We start from the raw sequence: 20447 nt of genomic DNA on the forward strand, positions 1-20447 counted from the left end.
GGGCATGGGTTACACAAAGAACAGCACTTGTTATAAAAGCTTACTGACATCTCAATGGCCTGTTAAGATGTTTCCAAGCCAAGAACATTCCAGCCTCAAGGTAAAATGTGGGGTGTTCTGAGAAAACACAGCTGTGTGCAGTATTTTATGACCAAACACAGTATTCTATAGGAAGAGGAATGGGGAACTGACAAAGAAACATTGTGAGAGATGGGGACTAGGTACAATGCTTGACAAGATAGAGATATATATTGGCAAGCAACTCCAACTACCCTGAGCTTTTCAGCCGCGAGCTTATCAGCCGAACATTCCAACCTGCCCGGTTACTGGGCGAGTGGGTTTTAAAACACACTTCCATGATTCTTCGTGGTGAACAACACCACACATGATGACAAATCGACTTAAGTTAATGCCAATGCTTTGCAATAGATGAGACCTTGACAAGCATTTCAAAGCACACAAGAGAAAATGAGTATCATCAGTTCATCACCTCAAATGACAGAAAATGGTTGGTGCAGCACATTATACATTTCACAAGACATAATTAATTATTTTTCTTCCACAACCCCACTTCAAGTGTGATACATGTTTCTTTTGTTGGATTGCATTTTTGGATTGACCACGCTTCTGGCGTGATATGGTTCTTTGATATCATTGAATATTTTGCCTGTTATTACTGTCATGTTCATATTGATACAAAAATACTGCAGAAATTTCTCACAGCATGAAACATTGCTTATTCTGAGTTTGGAAAGACAGTACGAACAGATGCATTCAGTAAAAACAAGCAGTCATGACACGTGTGTTGTGGATCATTTATTGGAGAACAATTTTACTCTTCCTGTTCTTGGTTGATTTGCTGTAATATTTTTACCGTTCAACTGGAGAATAATTGCAGTCATTAATCTGATTGGAATGTACATTTGTCTTTAAACCATCGTGTCTTCTTTGGTGAACACAGGAATTTATGACTGGAGATAGTCAATCAAAATTGTTCAATGACGAGTCAATTGCATCAGTGACATGTTCACTCTTCAACTATATTTAATGTAACAGCATCTATCATTGAATACGTGAAAGTATTTCCCTGAAGTTTGTAACCTAAATTATCAATGACTGAATCTCGACAGAGTTTTCATTTTATCTTTGGGGTTTTTCATCAATCTCCACCTGCAATGCTCAATAAACTGTTGAAGAAAGACAAGTCGTTACCATTTCACCTCTGCATTTATTTTTTTTTAAACCTGCAGAACTTTTGAGCTAAATCTCACTTGGATGCACTTTGATTAATGCAAGCAAAACCTAACAAGAGGCCTGGAAAAGGATTTTAAAATATTTTCTTCAAACACTGGAAGCTCACTTCCAAATATAGCAATGTGGTGGAATCCATCATCACAGTTGACGTAAATCATTCATTTTATCCAAAAGTCTCATCTCAAGTCATCAATTTGGATTCAGACCAGGTCACTCCAACTTGCACATGCTACTTTTAATTTCTCAACAATGGTTGGAGGCCTTCAATAGACATAAAAGCCGTCTCTCTGGGCATATCTCGAGCTTTCGATATGGTCTGGCATCCCACATGCTCTCCAAACTGTTTTCCTATTGAATCCAAGGCCAACTCCACTCTTGAAGCCAACACGGGGCTCTCACCAGAACTCTTTCGTCTCCTCTCCTTGTCAAGGCTGGACTTTCCCCAATGCAGTGTTCTCAGCCCCATCATATTCCTAATCGTCATCAATGATATCACAGACTTGCTGGAAAATTCTCATGATGTCTTTGCTAATGACTCCACTCTCTGCCGTGACATCCCTCATCCTTCTGACAGACAGAAACCTCTTACCTCACTTTTGACCTTGACAAAAATCACAAACTGGTGAAACATCTTTCCCTCTTCCCCTTTCCCTCCCCAATGACTGTACCACAAACCCATCGACTTTCTCAACAACCCTCTTGAAGACGATTTGTTTGGTCATTCAAACTCTTGGGTCTCACTCAAAGCAAGCCACATTTCAAAGTTGGCCTCCAAAACCAGACGGGACATCCTCCTTCATGCAGAGACCTTCGTTGGCACACCTGAGCTCCTATCCACCGACGAGGCTTTCATCCACAGCTTAATGGAGTATGCTCTTTCGTCAGGGCTGGCTCCCGTGGCTCACATCTTGCTCAGCTTGAAGCCGTGGAACTGAAGGCTTTCCAAGATCATTGGAATTTCTCACGATGAAGCTGAGACTATCACTTCACCATCGCCAACAGGTCGGTTGTCTCCATCTTCTTCCAACTCTTTTCTGGTCCTGCACCCTCCATGTGCATCTTCTCTCCGAGTTATGTGCAGGATGCACGCAGTCTTCCATCAACCCCTTCAGAGTTCAACCGCCAAAATCCAGAACCACTGCTTACCTGCACTCATGTATTCCTTTTTTCATAACCTGTGGAACCACATTCCACACTCGATTCAATCTGATTCTTCCCTCCAGGTCTTGAAGACATCTGTTCACCACAATCTCAAGTCATCACCCATCCAAAAGCATGATGTTTTCTACACCCGGTAAACAATCCCTCAGTACTTCCAACATTTTACTTTTGTGTCCAACTTGTCCACCGCTTACTCTTACCCTCATCGTTTCCTGCATCCCATATTTGTCAGTCTCCGTCTATTTTCCCCTCCACCCTGCTGTTGACGTTTCCCCTTTCTACTGCTGTTCCCTTTGTTATGTTGTGAACTGATCTGTTTGGTGTCTGAGTTATTTCATGAGCTGACACCATGTATATAACAAAAAGTCAAGAGTTGCAAGAACGTTTTCCTCCTTCTCATGTGCAAAAGACACAGTGAATGAGTGAAGATCGAAAGACAGTGGGTCAGGATGAGAGAGTGGACTTTAAATGGTGTTTTGCATGTTGAAAACTCAGAAGGGAAGATCAGGATTGGACTACCATTCATTCCGTTGCCTTTTCTCCTTGGGATAAGCTCAATGTCGTGATTGTGAAGAGCACCAGAAATGTGGGATGCCATCCAGACCAGGGCTTTTGAATTTTGGCATCTTGGTGAGTGTTTCATAATTTTCTGTTTGGCAATTATCACTTGAGGCAATTAACAATTAATCCTCTCGATGTCGCTTCTTCTTTCACAAGTTTTGGATCTGTTCCACCTTCTTGTTGTGTTCTTTTCAATTTTCATAAATCCCTTTCCAAAAATAGTTCATCTTTTTTATGGGGTGATTGCAACAGTCTGCTTCTATTTCCTTAGTTTTTGATTCACTCTTTGGAGTAAATTTTCAAACTGCTGGTCTTTTCCTCTTTCATTTAATTTGTTTGTTTGTTTGAGGGGTTTTTTTCAGCTTTCATTCAATGTTCTCTCTTTTGGATTTCAAAAGGTGAGAGGAAGTTCTCTCAGAACTCAAAATCTCCACCTCCTTTTTGGTAAAGGATCATGATTCATAAACAAAACTGTGAAATGTCCTACTCATCGCCTCGTTGCAAGGACTCTTTTCAAAATCTTCATTGAACCTCTGACAGCCTCCACTTGGAGATTGTTTGGAATGATATTCTCAGAGTGATATTCAAGTATTCAGTGAGGGTTTTCTTTATCATTCCTCGAGCTCTGACTATCACTGGTATAATTTTCACTCCGACTATCACTGGTACAATTTCAGCTTTCTTCAATTTTGAGGTCATCTTGACCTAATTTTTCTGATTTCTGTGGCATGTCATCCACAGTCATTGGGAACTGAAACCTCAAAGAACAGTGCTGACTTTTCCTTTTTGTGTTTGAGCACCATGTCCGGACGCAGTGCTTGGTTTGTGATGTCCATACATCCCACCATTTTCTTAAAGGCATCAGCTTGTGATGATGAGCATTTATGATGCCTCGTTCTCCATCCCAATTAATTAGACCTCTTCTTTGCCATTCCACTGGGTCATGCTTGTCAATCCCTGTCCTGTCAAGCTCTGTTTTAAATCTTCCTGCTCTTTTATCACTCCCATTTGTCAGAGTATATCTGCTGATATTTCTTTTTGTCGTTTTTTTTTTTCTTCTTTGCAATCATTGGGGCTGTGTTTGTTTCTGTTTCGTTTTCCTGTGCAGTATCCATCATTTACACCGGTTTTTTGAAGTTTGTTGCCAAATGGAATAAGGATCCCTTTTCTGGTTTGTTGATTTCTTGGTCGTGAACAAATCTCATACGATTGTCTGTTGAGATTTTCACAGACTCCGCTGGTCTGACACACGATGTTCTGTGCACTTAGTTAAGCTCCATCACACAACCTCCTCGTTCTTGTCCAGGTAAGTACTCCCTCGGTATGCATTGGTTTTTGTGGAACATCTTGTGAATAGTTAGGGCGAGCGTTCGTTTCATGTAATTTATAATTACACAGCAAAATTGGAATACCGGCACTGCAAGTTGGTTTATATCTTTGGTTTTGTTCATTGGAGAGAGGGATGACTTCAAAATTAGTCTTAGTCTGCGTAGGTACTCTTTGCCGATTATTTTGCGGATATTTTTGTGTTGTACCTGGGGCTTCTTTTATTCTGGTGTATTAAAAGAATGCTTCGTTTTCTCGTTCATGTATTTTGTCTGTTCTTTTTGTGTGAATTTTTTGTACGCTCTCCTGTGTGGATCATCATATGCGTATTCAAACTGCCTTTTACAGAGAAACCTTTATCACATATGGAGCATTTGTAAGGACGCTCTCCTGTGTGGATCCTCATATGCTTATTCAAATCGCCTTTTACAGAGAAACCTTTGTCACAGAAAGAGCATTTGTAAGGACGCTCTCCTGTGTGGATCCTCATATGCTTATTCAAACTGCCTTTTGCAGAGAAACCTTTATCACAGACAGAACATTTGAAAGGACGCTCTCCTGTGTGGATCCTCATATGCTCATTCAAACTGTCTTTCTGAGAGAAATCTTTATCACAGACAGAACATTTGTATGGACGCTCTCCTGTATGGATTCTCATATGCTTATTCAAACTGCCTTTCTGAGAGAAACCATTATCACAGACAGAACATTTGAAAGGACGCTCTCCTGTATGGATCCTCATATGCTCATTCAAACTGCCTTTCTGAGAGAAATCTTTATCACAGACAGAACATTTGAAAGGACGCTCTCCTGTATGGATCCTCATATGCTCATTCAAACTGCTTTGATGAGAGAAACCATTATCACATATGGAGCATTTGTAAGGACGCTCTCCTGAATGGAATCTCATGTGCATTTTCAAACTGTCTTTTTCAGAGAAACCTTTGTCACATATGGAGCATTTGTGAGGACGTTCTCCTGTCTGGATACTCATGTGCCGATTCAAATAGCCTTTTACAGAGAAACCTTTATCACAGACAGAGGATTTGGGTGGGCGTTCTCCTCTGTGGGTCCTCATGTGTATTTTGATGTTTGTTGAAGTAGAATCTGCACTGCATATATTACACTGATAACACATTTGCCGATCGATAACCTTTTTGGATTTGTTTAATTTAATATTGATCTTTGTGCCGTTTTTAACAGATGTGCACTTGTATTTTGAATCTTCTTCTTGGGATTGAAAATTAAAAATAGACAACATCTTCACACTCAAGCTGCTCCTGGAGCGTATCTGCCTAACTGGACTTCTTGATTGTTCTGCAAAAACAAACATGAAGTTATTTTCGTGAAACTCAAAGTGCAAAATATTGAACGATTTCAAAAATTTTATAAACCCAGAATTCAAAAGAGTTCATTTTTATTTTACACGTTTCTGCTCACCTGTTGCAGAACAGACAGGGCTGCCATTTGTAAAATGAACATCTGAATCTTCCTCTGCAGGAGCACATCTTAAAGTTTCTGAGACAGATGAACCGTTGTGTCGTCTGGATTCCACATTTCCAGGATAAACATCACCTGAAAATAATGAAGGACATGAAGTTTAAACACTGCCACATATAAACCCCGTCAATAGGTAGTATGCAATACTTCCACTGTAAGAACGAGACTCAATAATGCGTCCACCATTACAGGAGATAAAACGAGTTGTTTCCAATGACAAAATACACATGTATATATATATATATATATATATATATATATACATATATATATATATACATATATATATATATACACATACATACATACATACATACATACATACATACATATATATATATATATATATACATACATGTATACTCAGGCCTGCTGGCCTCACTCACTCAACATGTTTCCATTCATTTCACCACTTCATTTCACTCAATCGCTGTTCACTGCCATTGTTCTCACGAAATCCCATAACAAACTCATGCTCCCTCGTCATCCCTTAAACTAGTAGCACATTCCATTCAACACTACGTAGGAAAGCTACATCCCCCCTAAACATTCAAAGTCTGTCCATGTCTCCAAATATTACTTCCCATTTACCGTCCGAAATCTGAACTACAATCCCTCTAACTATTCCATTCAACGGGCCCCATGAGGACTTATCCCTGCCCCATGGAGCCGGTCGAACAAAGCTAACCCATCCCCCTAACTTGTTGTATTCCTGTGCCTGGATCAGGGGGTCTTCCACCCCTTTCCTGGGAATCATGTTCACCCGAAACGAGGCTTGTTTTTTTTTGTTTGTTTGTTTTAAATGCGCGCAACAGCGCAGCAACTCGCAACCTCGCGCTCTTTTGCCCGTGACGTCATGGTCGCTGTTCGCGCTTCGCGCACCTCGTCCCTCCTCAGGCGGTACCATCCGGCAGGGATTTCCCTCCTGCCGGATTCTGACCATGACGTCCCTCTGCGCATTCAAAGCAAGCCTCGCGTTTCGAGGAGTTCCCCACACGAGCACATGTGCTCTGCACGTCGGAGCTTTACAATCACGCTCGCGTGGAGAACCTGTCCGGTCCAAATCCATAATCCAGCCTACCTTCTGTCCGTCCTTGGGATCGGCTAATCCACCGCGTGTGTTTACGGACCGGGCTTCACTCCCGCAAGCGCGCATGTGGCGGCCTCGTGCGTAGCACAGCATGGACCCCGCATGCGCTGCCGTGCAAACCCGGCACTGTCCCCAAAACAGCTTCGGCCGCCACTCAGCCTTTGTCCACTGTCAGGCACCGTCTTCGTCGCACTCTCGCGCACAAACTCCCACGTGCCACGACGCTCACACACCTCCACATGACATTCACACCGGGACATGCGGTTGCATGTTCGCGCATGCCAACCGCCATCTCCCTCACATACAGCGACCTCACACACGGTCTCTCTCACACACAGCCGTTCACTTACTCGCGCCGTTTTACTCAAACATTTCAAAACCACACGCCATTTCCCTCGCACACGCTGTTCCTTTCACCCATGCAATGCGCGCTTTTCAGCACACATTTCGCCACACTCGTGTACACACATACCGGGACAATCACAATGGGGACTTGTGCCACTACAAGGGGTCCCGGGGTCTCCAAACCACCCAAGCTCCACGTGCACCCGTCCACAGCACTCGCCCCCTCTACCGGAAAAACCTGGCCAAGATCCGCCTCAAGGGGGAATATTCCCTCCCCCCGTTCCTGAAGGAGGCTATCCGGCTGCTTGCACCGGGTCACGACACATTCCCCGAGCTCCCCCTCATCGTCCTCCACTACCTCCATGTGTGTGTGCTCGTCTTTACTTTCGTGTAGTCTCTCCTCTACCGTTTCTACCTCCCGTGTCTGTTATTTCTTTTATTATTTCCGTCGTCTCCACGTGTCTCTTATACGTCGCAGTCACCGCATTTAATTTTTCCCTCTGTGTCACCGTCACTTTTTCTGTCACCTGCACGAGTCTCGCCCAACGCGTCTCCCGAATTACTTTGTCCTCCCCCGCTTCCATCGCGGGCCGGACAGCCGTTGCACTCCCTCCCAGCTCGTTCGCTCCAACACGTGGCGCCGCCATTTTGCACTCCACCGTCCGCGCTTCGTTGCACGCTACTGTGATTATGCCCGCCTGCAGGCCTCGCCCCATCCTCTGCATCTCACCCCTCATTATTTTCCATTTCGTTTGTCATATTCGCATTCATTTTGTTATTCATCCTGCACGCATTTGTTTTTACTTTATTTGTGTTTGTTTCCATTTTGTTATTCATTTCTTCTTTTATTTCATTTGCGTTTTCTTTCATTTCGAATTTCACATCCCCACTCATGGCTTGTATCATCTGCATCAATTGGTTGATGTCCGATGACTCGAGCCAGATCGATCCGCCATTGTCGGTCGCGGTTTCGCTGGGGGCTGGGGAAGGATTTTGACGGAGGAGGGGAGGGGGGTGTCGAAAGCCGCGGCCGCTGCGCCCATTTCAGACTCTGGGTTCGGTTGTGGGGGAAATTCAACCTGCATATTGGGAACGTCCTGCTCGGGGATTTCATCCTGGTCCATGGATTCTAACATTTCTAAATCCATTCCGAGTCCCTCCTGCTCCCGTTCGCCTTGAAACACCATCTTGCTTCTCGGAATAAATTTTTACCACTCGCAATTTAATGGGAATCGAGGGTCGCTCTACACACCCCTGATCCTATTCCCGTTAATTTGGTTGGAGGCGGGATGGATTTGAATCCCACTCCTGACACCAGTGTTACGAATCCTCACCCGCCCGGCGTGCGAACGACCGCTTTTAACCGAATCGCGGCCGTACACCCACTGGACGAACAATTCGGTCGTGACTTCCCGGAACAATGCCGAGAACCAGTCACGGGTGTGCCTTCAATGCACACCACGGCCCAGTCCGTATTCTAACCGTGCGCGACAGGGTCAATCGCCGAATATCGATATACCTAAGTATTCGCGTGGGTAACCTTCTGAGGGACCGTACCTTGAAGGCCTGTTTGGACACGAACCGCTTCAGCGGTTCGTTCCGTTCTGGGATAACCGAGAGGGTATAATCGCCAGACCTCGCCGAACCCGATTCTATTATCGGATTTCAAAAACCAACTCGTATTCTGAAAAAAACCAATATGGCACTTCAATGGGGTAAAATTGACACGACAAACGGGCACATTTAAACAAGCACATTTGTTATACACGGATAGATTTATTATACAAGAACATATGCAGTCAGAAATGCAAAACATTAACATGCACGTATACAGAACAAAAGCAAAGCAAAAGGTGCTACGACCGTCTATAAGCAATTATGTACAGTCAATAATACGATTTTACTTACGGGACTCGGCGCCACAACATTCATTCAAAGAAAAAGCAAGGAAAGACCCCTCACAGACAAAGGAGTCAGACTGGGCCCGTGGCCCTTAATAACGTGGTACTTTGGTGACCGAAAGGGACCCACAAGACCGTTGCAGGTTACCTGCACCCTCGTGGTGCCTTGATGGGGCGATCCGCGACGTCCCGTCCCCACTGCAGCTTGCGTAGCCCTGGTTGAACTTGGGCCTTCCGCATGGCAGGCGAGCTCTCTCCTGCTCTCTCCACACGAACGCGTGGTTTGCGCGACACAGCAGGCAAGGCTGCGCCTCCAACTCGCATCTCCTTCGCGATGCCCGGACTCTCCACCGACTGCAAGCTCCAAGCTCCCGACTCCGACACGAGCCCAGACTTCCACACGACACGAGCCCAGACATCCACAAAGCTCCTTGGCTTCTTCAGACTCTCTGAACCCCGACAGACACTCTCCACTTACTCAGACCGACTTCCTCCAGACCCCCTCCAGACTCGTTGAACTGGCGCTCTGCGCGGCCTTTTATCGGGCTGGTGAGACGAGATCCGACCTCCGCCCTCTGACCCTTCTCGGAGAGCGGACGTTGCAGGAATCACCGACGCTCTTGATCCGAATTGCGGGAGAAGCTTGCACGGAGCAGACGTTGTGGAAATCACCGACCCTGCACGGAGAGCGGACGTTGCAGGAATCACCGACGCTCTTGATCCGAATTGCGGGCGAAGCTTGCACGGAGTGGACGTTGTGGAAATCACCGACCCTGCACTTCTGACCTCTGACCCTGCGCGGAGCGGACGTTGCAGGAATCACCGACGCTGCACGTCAAGAGAACCCTTGCCTCTGCCTGCAGCGATGCCGTTTGATCGGATCTCGCCGCTGCTGGCGCAAAGAAGGCATCATTTCGGAAACGAAGGTGAGGCGATGTTGACAGTTGCTGGCGTAGTGGTGAGGATGGCCTGGTTTGTTGAGAGGCAGGTGTGGTTGTGGTCGGGGAAAGGCAGTTGGTCTGAAGTGGTTGATGAGAGCGATGTTGGTGGTGGTGGTGGTGGTTGTTGGGAAGCGGTTGATGAGAGAGATGTTGGTGGTGGAGGTGGGTGTTGTCAAGCGGTTGTTGACAGATGTTGGTGGGGCAGGTGGTTGATGAGAGCGATGTTGGTGGTGGAGGTAGTTGGTCCAAAATAGCGACAGTAAAGAATAACGGCTAACTCAAAGATCACAGCCCTGTCCACACGGATAATCCCATGAAACAACGGTGGGGAAATCTCAATGAACACGGACTTATCGGCATAACTGACTAAGGACCTATATGGTGTTCTGCGAATTTCCACAGCTGGAACAATATATATATATATATATATATATATATATATATATATATATATTTATATTTATATATATATATATATATATATATATATATATATATATATATATATATATATATAAAGTTGCAGCCACGGGAACCGAGTGCATAATGAGGGGGTTAATCCTCATTTCTCCTCAGAAGAAGCCGACCTCGGGCCATCGCTCACAAATCACTTTGTGGTGCAGTGTATTGCTTTATAACCATGAATGGCAATCAGATAACCACAAGTTTAAATGTCCACCGTCTAATTTTCCATTTAACTTGAGGTCATGCGGCCTCCTGCCAGGGGAACGTGCCCTCAGCGAAGCAACAATCCTATCCCGATTCGATATTAAGTAATGCGGCCGAGCATTCACGGCGAGTGCACGCTGACAGGTTCATGAGTTTGGAAATTATAATCACCCAGTCTATCAAAGTTCAGCCAATGCTGGATCAATGGAAGGAAATGACAATCATGGACAGGTTGAAATGTCAACAAGGAATTTATTATTTATAAAAATAAATAAACTGAAGGACTTTTTATTTCCTCGTCAATGAAATGGATGAATTCAAATCAAATGCTCAATCAACAAAATGATTTCAAACAAATTCGGAATTCCACAAGTTTTAAAAGTAAAATGGACAAAAAGCAGATGCTCATCACGATGCCTCACTTAACAATGAAATACGAAAAATTGGTCCCCATCAGACCAATCAGGGGGATAAAGAAATCTGGTCTCGGCTTCCCAAGGCAGAAGTCGTCGTGCGTCTCCTAAAATAACCCAAAGTGTGAGTGTGGCTTGGTCGACCTCTCCAAATGAGCTCTCCACAGCTTGACTCGTTTCCACTGCCAGCGCCTTGCCTCGCCATGCACCCACCCACAAACATGCTTGAATACCAAACGAGTCACGTGATCACCCCCATGAACCAAGAAACAAGAACCAAGCACCGAACAGAAAAAGCAGCAACAGTCCAACTGTCACCAACTACAGTTGCTGCAACCCCCAACCATCAGCAGGATCTCGCACAAACTGCCAACAAGGCAGTCCTGCTGTCCTTTTATCGGCGACCAGTGTAAGCAGTGCCTCAAACAGACTTCAGCCAAAGCCAGCTTGCCTATTGGCACATCGCTGCGTGTGACCTCCAACCGTCCATTCTCGCAGTGACGCTGCACGTGACGCATTCTCTCCTGACCAAACGAGATGCAACTCCCAATTAACACAGGCCTGGCTTACGATGCCATGTTCGGGGCGCTGGACGAACGCCAGAAAGTGGCCATCCGCCGGAACACCGAGCAGAAACACGAAGCGACGTCAACGGCAATTATCACCTCTTTGTTCAGCCTGACACAAAGAAGAGTCAGCATCCATAGAGCTGCTGAACAGGGTGTCGATCGCCGATGGAAAAGGTGGGACTTGAGGTAAATGATCCAAGACCACAGCCATGTTTGACCGTCAAAATGAACTGTCCAGGAAAATCTTGCGGTGTGATGACTCAAATGGCCTGCAAGTCCAATGTGAAAACGATAACCAAAATAAAATGTGAAAATACATTGTGTATTCCCAAGCCAATGTGTCTTGGTGGAAAGGGAATCGACAAGTATCCGTTGGGCGAAGGGTTATCTTATCGCATGCACGAATGGTGAATACCGCTCATGCAGAACTGAAAACTGATGTAAAATCATACGTCATGAACGTGTTGTAAAGAGGAAGAGGTTGTCACGAAAGAAAGAAAGGGAAGCTGTTCTCTGCCCTCCTCCAGCACATCAAAGAGTTTGACTCCCACCACACAAGGTGATGGGTTTATTCTCAACATGCATTTATGGAAATAACTGCCTGAGGTCAGGTCAGGTCAGGTCAGGTCAGGTCAGGTATGGGAGCATGCGCCAGAGAAGCGCGGAGCTTTCCACGAGTCCTCCAGGGGCCTCCGTCTGGCCATCCTCCAGGCAGATACATGGTCCATCCCCATCTGCTTGAGATGCCGATCAACCCGCTGCAACCACGAGGCACGTGGTCGGCCCATTGGCCTCCTTCACTGACGAGCCTCCCTCGCTAAAATAATCTGGTGAGTCTGATCAGCGTCAGGAAAACGAGCCACATGTCCATACAGCCACAGCTGACACTCACGGACTATGCAGGTAACAAATCACATTTGAGTCTCACTCAGCAACCGCTCATTTGACACAAAGTCCGACCAGTGAGAGCCAAGGATTCTACGAAGAGACCTGGCACCAAAGTAATTAAGTCTCCATCTCAGATCCATGGTCAGAGTCAAAGTCTCACATCCACAGAGCAAGACTGGAAGCACCAAGGACCTGAAGACTCAGACTTCCGTACTCCTTTACTGATACTGGCATCGCCACAGCCCATGATCCAGTGAATCCATGACTCTCCAGGCCCAACCCAGACGTCTATTGACTTCTGGCTCACAGCCAGCAGAGACATGAATATCACTGCCAAGTCAAGTGAATCTCTCCATGACCTCAACATCCTCACCACAAACAGGACAGCAGCATCGAAGATGTCATTGAAAGCCTCGACCTTAGTTTTGACCCAGGTTTTGACCCATTCAGCACCTCGAGAGCCCCTAAAAGGATCTCATGAGTCTCCGCAAAGATAACTGCAACATTTGCGAAATCAAGGTCAGAGATCTTGACATTCCCAAATGATGCACTGCAGCTTGATCTCTCAGACATCCTCCCCAGAATCCAGTCCATACAAGTGCTGAAAAGTGTGGGGGCCAGGACACACCCCTGACGAACCCCAGTAACAACTGAAACTAAGTCAGAGCTGGTACCACCACATCTCACAGTACTCTCAGTACCATAGTAGAGTTCAGACATCAGATCGATCAGATTGGTGGCACCCCACAAAGACCAAGAATCCTCCACAGGGTATCCGAATTCACTGAAGCAAACGATTTACAGAGATCAACATAGGCTGCAAGCAGCCCTCCCGAAACTCTTGTCTGCGTTCGGTGAGGACTCGAATAGCAAGGATACGGTCAATCGTTGATCTCATTGGTGGAAAGCCTGACTGCTCTGGATGCTGGTGCTCAAGCAGATGGTGGCGAACCCTATCAAGAATTATCCGAGCAAAGTCCTTGCCCGGCATTGAGAGCAGCGTCACCCCTCGGTCGTTGTTGAGGTCTTGGAGATCACCCATCCCTTTTGAAGAGGGGCCTTGTCCCTCTCTGGAGTCAGTTTGGATGATGCCTGTGTTCCAGGCAGAGCACAGAACTGCATGCAATGACACGAGTCCGGCATTTCAACCAGCCTTGAGAATTTAAGCATGGATGCCACAGATCCCTGGAGCTTTACCCCATTTCAACCGGTTCACCGCACCATGTGTTTCCACAAATGAAGGTGGACCACAGTTGATTGGAGGGTCAGCAACAGGGATTGTAACAAGCCTGGTGTTGGCTTTGTGGTTCGGGTGGTGGCTTGGGATCCCAGGGTGCTGAGTTCAAGCCCTGTTGGCCGCTGAATTAATTCACCAGGGGGGGTTGACTCAGCCTGTCATCCTTCCAAGGTTGGCGAAATGAGTACCAGTGTGTACTGGTGGAGGGACTCCATCAGCGACACAGTCTCGCTTCCAAGAAATGATAGCTACCCCGGCAGCGAAGCTGCCATGCGCAAGAACATGAAGGGATTGTTCCACCCTGACGTACTGTTACGAATCTGGAACCCATTGCACACAACATTCAGGTCCCCATAGATCAGTTATATCGGTAAGTATGTGTTTCCAGTTGGGTTCCCATCCCTAATCGAATGGGAATTAAATGTTCATGCGCTGCGGAGTTATTTTGACAGTTAGGGTTTTCTTTTACATTTTACACCCCTCACAACGACAACACCTTCCTCAACACGATCGCCATTGGACACGCGGCCAGAGGTGATGAGGTGGGCGGAGCCACAAACGCCGCGGCTCGGGATTCCGCCCAGAAGGATGGGAGTTGCCCCACCGACCCTGCGCCTGTCCAATGGAGGGTGGCCAGGGAATCACGCGATGGTTCCGACCAATGAGAGGGCGGGTGAACAGAAGAAGAGTCCCCTCCCTCCGAGAGAAAAAGCATTGTGATGTTGGGACGAACGAGAGAGATTGGTCAGATCCTGCCGCCAGCGTCTGCTCTCGTCCTGTCACCGGAGATTGCTCTGGTCCTGTCGCCGGCGTCTGCTCTGATCTGATCCCGACATTGCGGCTGATCTGGGTGAGCACGAATCGCCTCTCACTGAGTTGCTCGAGCTCTGGTCGCATCTCGTGGACGCTGGGCTTGTCGCCTCTCGACACGGCTGGTCTCGTCCTGGTTCGCTCGTCTCGTCGAAGACCACACGAGGCGGGAGGGTCCCCTGTGTTTATTTTGGGTGTGCATCTGTCTGTGGGCCCGTCTGTAAGTAGAAATTGTTGAAGTGCTTTTTGCTTGCACATTGACTGCATTCCTTTTATAGTCGGTTTAATTCTGCTCTGCGTTTCCCCTTTCCCTTTTGTGAATAAATACCCCATTTGTTACACGTTTCAGTTCGTTGCTGTGTTTCCTTCCATTGGCTTAGCATGACACGTGCTGGAGAAATAGTAAGGCCGTTGGTGCCGCCGTAAGGGGGCATTTGGACCGACAGAATTTGGTGACCGTCCGCTCGGGTCACACAAGGTTCGAGTACGCAAGCAGCTCGTTCCGTACGGGTGCCGTTGAGGATGTGGATCCTCTTTAAATCGCCACGTGGATCTCCAGGTATTTTGAGAATTGGCAAATAACCCTCATGGTGGATTTGACGGTTCACGGTCCAGTGAGGGACCCGTACTTGCCGGAGTTCTCCGGAAAGGTACGATATAAATTCCAGGTGCTTGGTGGAGTCGACCCTGCTGCTCCATCTGGCGGTCATGCTCGCAGCCGACTCTTGGCCCCATAACAGTACAATGCAACAGCTGGTGGATCAACCTTGTGCAATCGCTCAAAGTCACTGGTCCAGCAGGCTTTCACTTCGGACTCCACTGCCAAGAGCCAACCACACTCGGCTCTCACTGCAGTACACCAATGAATAGGCTTAGATGAATGCAATGCACAAATTCCCCTTATAGCAGCCCAATAATTACTTGACCACAGGTGACGCTCTCCCCAATCACAGATAACTTGCAAATATGCCTCCTTGTCCACCCTTAGCGCACGTACAGTTTTACACCTCAGCTCCCTGAACAGCTCAGCTCTGCCATTCAGCCTGGCCCTGCGACTCTGATCAATGGTATCCAGTGTCCCTTGAGAGAAAAAAATTATTCTTCACCCCACGGTGACTTCCAAGACATCCACTGGCAACATCAAGAACGGTGGTCTTGAAGGCACTCCACAACTCTTCAGGATCTCCCAAAGCACCCAGACCTCCCAAATCTCCACTCAGTCTCTTCGCAAAATCCTCAGCTGCCCTCTCATCCTTGAGCTTGCCAATATTCAGCCTTGGCTGGGATGGTACCATTTTCCTGGATTTAAGGTGTAACTTTAGAGTTGCAACAACAAGCCGGTGGTGAGTATTGAGGAACTGAGCACTCCGGTAGACCCTGTAGTTCTGGATCATCCTCCAGAACATGGTTAGTCTCCTTTCCCACACCACCAGCATTGTAAGACAAAGTCCAGCAATGAGCTTGTGGGCCCTGAAACCATGAACCAGCCACCCCAAGTCCATGAGTTCTTGCAAAGTCAAGGAACGACGTGCTCTTCTGGTTCACAGTTCCAGACCCATGTGGACCTCATAAACTTCACAACAGAACAACACACGTCTCATAAGCATCCCTATCAGTTCCAGTCGATGCATTGAAATCCCCCAATACGAGAAGTGCGTCTCACCTGGGGCACTGATCAACCACAGACTCGAGCGTGGCATACAATGAGATCACTCACCTCAGTCGGAGCATATATAGACACCAGGGAAATGATACCCAAGGAATGACAAATCCTTTGTCTCATAATACGCTCGTTGACTGGTGTTACCTCAATTATCATTGGAGTCAGCTTATTGGACACAGCTTCAGCAACTCCTTGGGCATGGTAACCATCAGAGCGACCGGACCAATAGTAGGTGAAACAACCCCCCATGATCTCGCCACAATCTGCTCTCCGAACCTCAAAGAGTGCTGCAATACCGATGTCCAAACGCTTGAGCTCAGATGATAACAGAGACAGGTGATCATCCACTCTTAGGGATATTTTCAGCTCCAGTCAGACGGTTGGTGAGCTGGCGACAGCTTCAACACCTTCCAGATCCTCACAGCACCTCAACGTCTCACAGCTCCCAACAGCTGTCCGTTGGTTGCGACTCCTGGTGGCTTCTGATGGTGAGTGACGCTTTGACAGTTATTGCTGGTTCTGCTCAAGACCTGCTCTTGGCGTAACTGATTCTTGGCATCCATGGTTCCTGGGGGTGACGACGATTGGTGTCCAAGAATGTTTGCGGGGGTGCACGTCAAGGCAGGGCGCTGGCAACGGACGAAGGCACGCTCACACATTTCGGGATATTTTGTTTGACGCAAGATGACTCCGGCCTTGGCAAGTGAAACGGGATTTCTTTCCCCCCTTAATGATCAACTGGGTACTCTTGTCTCGTGGTAAATCGTTAAGTGAGGCACATTGAAAAGCATCTGCTCTTTGTCTGTTTTTCCATTAATGCCTGTTTAATTCTATATTTGCTCGAGATTAGTTTGATCGATTTGAATTTACTTATTTTCACGACAAAGAAATAAAAAGTTCTTCAGTTTATTCATTTATTTTCCTTGTTAATAAATTCCTTGTTGACATTCCAACCTGTGCATGCTTGTCCTTTCCTTCCATTGATCCAACATTGTCTGAACCGAGATAGACTGGGAAACAAACCAAACAAATTAACCTGTCATAGTCAGCATGCACCAGCGGTAAATGCTCGGCCGCCCTAATTAAGATCTAATCAAGATAAGATTGGTGCTTTGCCGAGGGCATGCTCCCTGTTCAGGAAGCTCGGTGACCTCTTGTTTAACAGCAAATTAGACGGTGGACACTAGAACTCGGAACTCGTTAACTGGTTGGTGTATGTGGTTGTATAACAACCCACCGTCCCACAAAGTTAATTGTAAGCGGTTGCCACAGGTCCAGCTCTTCTGAGGAGAAATAGGGATTAACCCCCTCAAAATACACTCAGTACCCGTGGCTTTAACTATATATATATATATATTTTGCATATATCCACTGGAGTTTACATTGACCAGTGAAGTATGATGCAAAACCACCTTTTGGTTTCCCAAATTTCCATTTTGTGAAATCTTTGAGAAATTGTTTTTGGATCACCAGACATGTTCAAGAAAGGGTGTGTAAAAGTGTGTGTTCAAGAAAAGCAAATGTACACTTCTGTTGAAGAAAAGTGCAAGATTTGTATTTTTTCAATTTACGTCCACCACCGAAGGTGGACGGAGGTTGTGTTTTCACCCATGTTTGTCTGTCTGTCTGTATGTCTGTGAGCAGAATACCTCAAAAAATTATGAATGGATTCAAACGAAACTTAGTTGACAGGTTTGGTGAATGATGAGGACAAATTGATGAGATTTGGTGAACATCCAGATCTGGATACGAGAATTTCGAGAGTGATTCTTCACCATTGAGAGATGGGGGACAAATCCGATTGTCCTGAACTTCCTCATGACAATTGATAGGAAAGTATATGGGGTGGGGAGGGAGTGGGGCGCAGGAGGGGGATACCAGATGAACCTGATGGAGAGAGATAATGAGCACATCATATTTGTCACCAGGATTGAAAAACATATTCCAAGTGTTTTACCATCTTGTGATTTTGTCAAGGTCTGTGGAGAGGGAAGATGCTGCAGGATACCTTTCTGAAGAATGAAGGATGTCACAACACAGGGTGAAGTTGTCAGCAAATACACAAAAGAGAATTTTCCATCGAGTGAGAGAGATCATTCATGAAGATCAGGAATAGGACTGGACCTCGAATACTGCTTTGGGGCACTCCAGCCAAAACAGTGAGAGATGTTTCTTTTGCAGCCTGTGGCTGCTGGTTGCATCATTTTTCAATGAGCACAGCTGTGCCAGTGATGAACTGCCCACATTACCAGAAAGCTGGTGCTCATTTTGCCAACCTCAGGATGACAGGCTGAGTCAACCCACTTGGTGTTAATTCAACAGAGCTTGAACTCAAGACCCAATGATCTTCTGCCATCAACTTCAACGTTAAGCCAACAGCAAGCTGGGGAGGAGATGAAAGGATTTTGTTGAGTGTCACACGTTGACTTCTGGAACGGAGAAATCAGGAACCCATGTGTGGCGTTGGCCAAGGATGCCGTAGACAGAGAGTTTGGAGAGCAAGGCAGGATGCCAGACTGCATCAAAAGCACGAGATATGATCAGAGAGACGGCTCCAATCACTTATCTGACATTGAGGGCCTGCATCCATTGCGAGTTGAGTCGAAGCAGCATGTCCAAGGTAGAGACACCAAGTCTGAAACCAAATTAGTGAACTGAGGTGAGGTTGTTTGATTCGGAAATCATGACCGTTGACCAGCCAGAAACGGGAAATTGGAAAACACCAAAGCAGTTGCTTCACACCTTGGCAAGGCCGAATCGAGTACTGCTGAGTACCCTGAGCGGTGTGGATGCTACACTTTTGAATGATCATGTCGAAACATGTATGAACAAGCTGTGGGAAAAGAGAAAACATGATAGATGAGAGAGTTGATGAAAATAGAACATAATGAAGATGTACAATCACTGTGTGCATGTTTTCAGTGGCACGGTACTTCATGAAAAGTTGACAGTACGTTGAAGGAAATGAAGAGCTGGGAAGGTAATGGCAAACCACCCAGTGTCAGCCTTGCAAAGCAGCCAATGATTTGCCTTCAGGCAGAGTATACGATCAATCAATCAACTCAAGCTGTTTCTCTGATATTTTTCCACTCACAATTGTTATCTTCTCAAATTCTGGACTCACTTGATGATGTGCAATTCTGGCATGGAAAGCGTTCCTTCATTTCTTTCTTTCACGTTTCTTCTTCCACTTTTCAAATTTCTCAATTCTGTCTCTCAATACCGATGTGTTTATTCTATGCACACGGTCTGTCTACCTCGAATGAAGCAATCAATGTGAACCTTAACTCGAGTACGACACTTCATTTTGCCTCAGTTTCTGTGATGTGTTGAGGTTGAATCAATTCTGTCTGAAGATTCTGACGTGGAGGAAGAACAACAACAAAGAGCATTAACTAATATAATCTTCATTTTGCGTGCAGAGAAAGACAGCTTGATTAGAAAACGAACACATTCCGCATCATGCGCAATTGGCACAGGTTCGGTGCGCCGTGCTCGATGGGCACAAAATGGCTTCCAAATGAAAGTTGTTGCCACTCCTTGTGCATAGGGACTCTATTGGAAACACCAACCCCACCCTCACCTGTATAACACTCCGTAACATTTGGATAAACACCCCCAACACTCTCCCCACCCACGGCAACCCTCAAGTATTATGCCCATTGAAGAAAAAGCTTCTTCCTTTGAAAGCCTTTGAAAATGTATTGAAATGCTTCTCCTCCCTTGTTTATCTGGCATCAGCACCCAACATGGTCTTCTTTTTCTTCTTCTTCTTCAACATAGGCACATTTTGTAAACCTGTCTCTCATGGAAATGGTGCTTCTGTCATCCCTTCTCTGGTTGCTGCAGATCGACCTTTCTCCGTGCCTTTAACAAAAATGCCGTCCACCCATCCCACGATGTTCATCTCAGAAAGTTAAATGTGGGAATCTTGGGAAGTTGTTTGCAAAGGTTGTCTGCACACAACAAACAAATCCTGTTCACATTCTTTTGTAGTCAAAACCCTCCGTGTCAATGCTTTCCCAAACATCGACGACCAGCCCACCTCCTTCCACGTGTCCCACTCTTCAGCATCGCCACACTTCATGTCTCTTCTTTCTGCATCCCCTTCATGCCATC

General features: G+C 46.2%; 1 protein-coding gene across 2 annotated transcripts in view; it reads right to left on the reverse strand.

Moving 5' to 3' along the window:
- The window catches only part of LOC147006589 (uncharacterized), a 74197-nt gene that overhangs the window by 5471 nt on the left and 48279 nt on the right, over positions 1-20447 (reverse strand). For both annotated transcript variants that reach the window (XM_085868470.1, XM_085868469.1), the window contains exons 3-4: positions 5743-5877; positions 49-5619 (exon numbers count right to left, since the gene is read on the reverse strand). In XM_085868470.1, the coding sequence (XP_085724596.1) occupies positions 4562-5619; positions 5743-5877 (1193 nt within the window). In that variant the 3' untranslated portion in view covers positions 49-4561. The remainder of the gene's footprint in view (positions 1-48; positions 5620-5742; positions 5878-20447) is intronic.

The sequence above is a fragment of the Eptatretus burgeri genome, unplaced genomic scaffold (genome assembly GCF_056783735.1).
Source record: "Eptatretus burgeri isolate ZD-2024b unplaced genomic scaffold, Ebu_testis_v1 Ebu_testis_scaffold_3162, whole genome shotgun sequence".
NCBI lineage: Eukaryota > Metazoa > Chordata > Myxini > Myxiniformes > Myxinidae > Eptatretus > Eptatretus burgeri.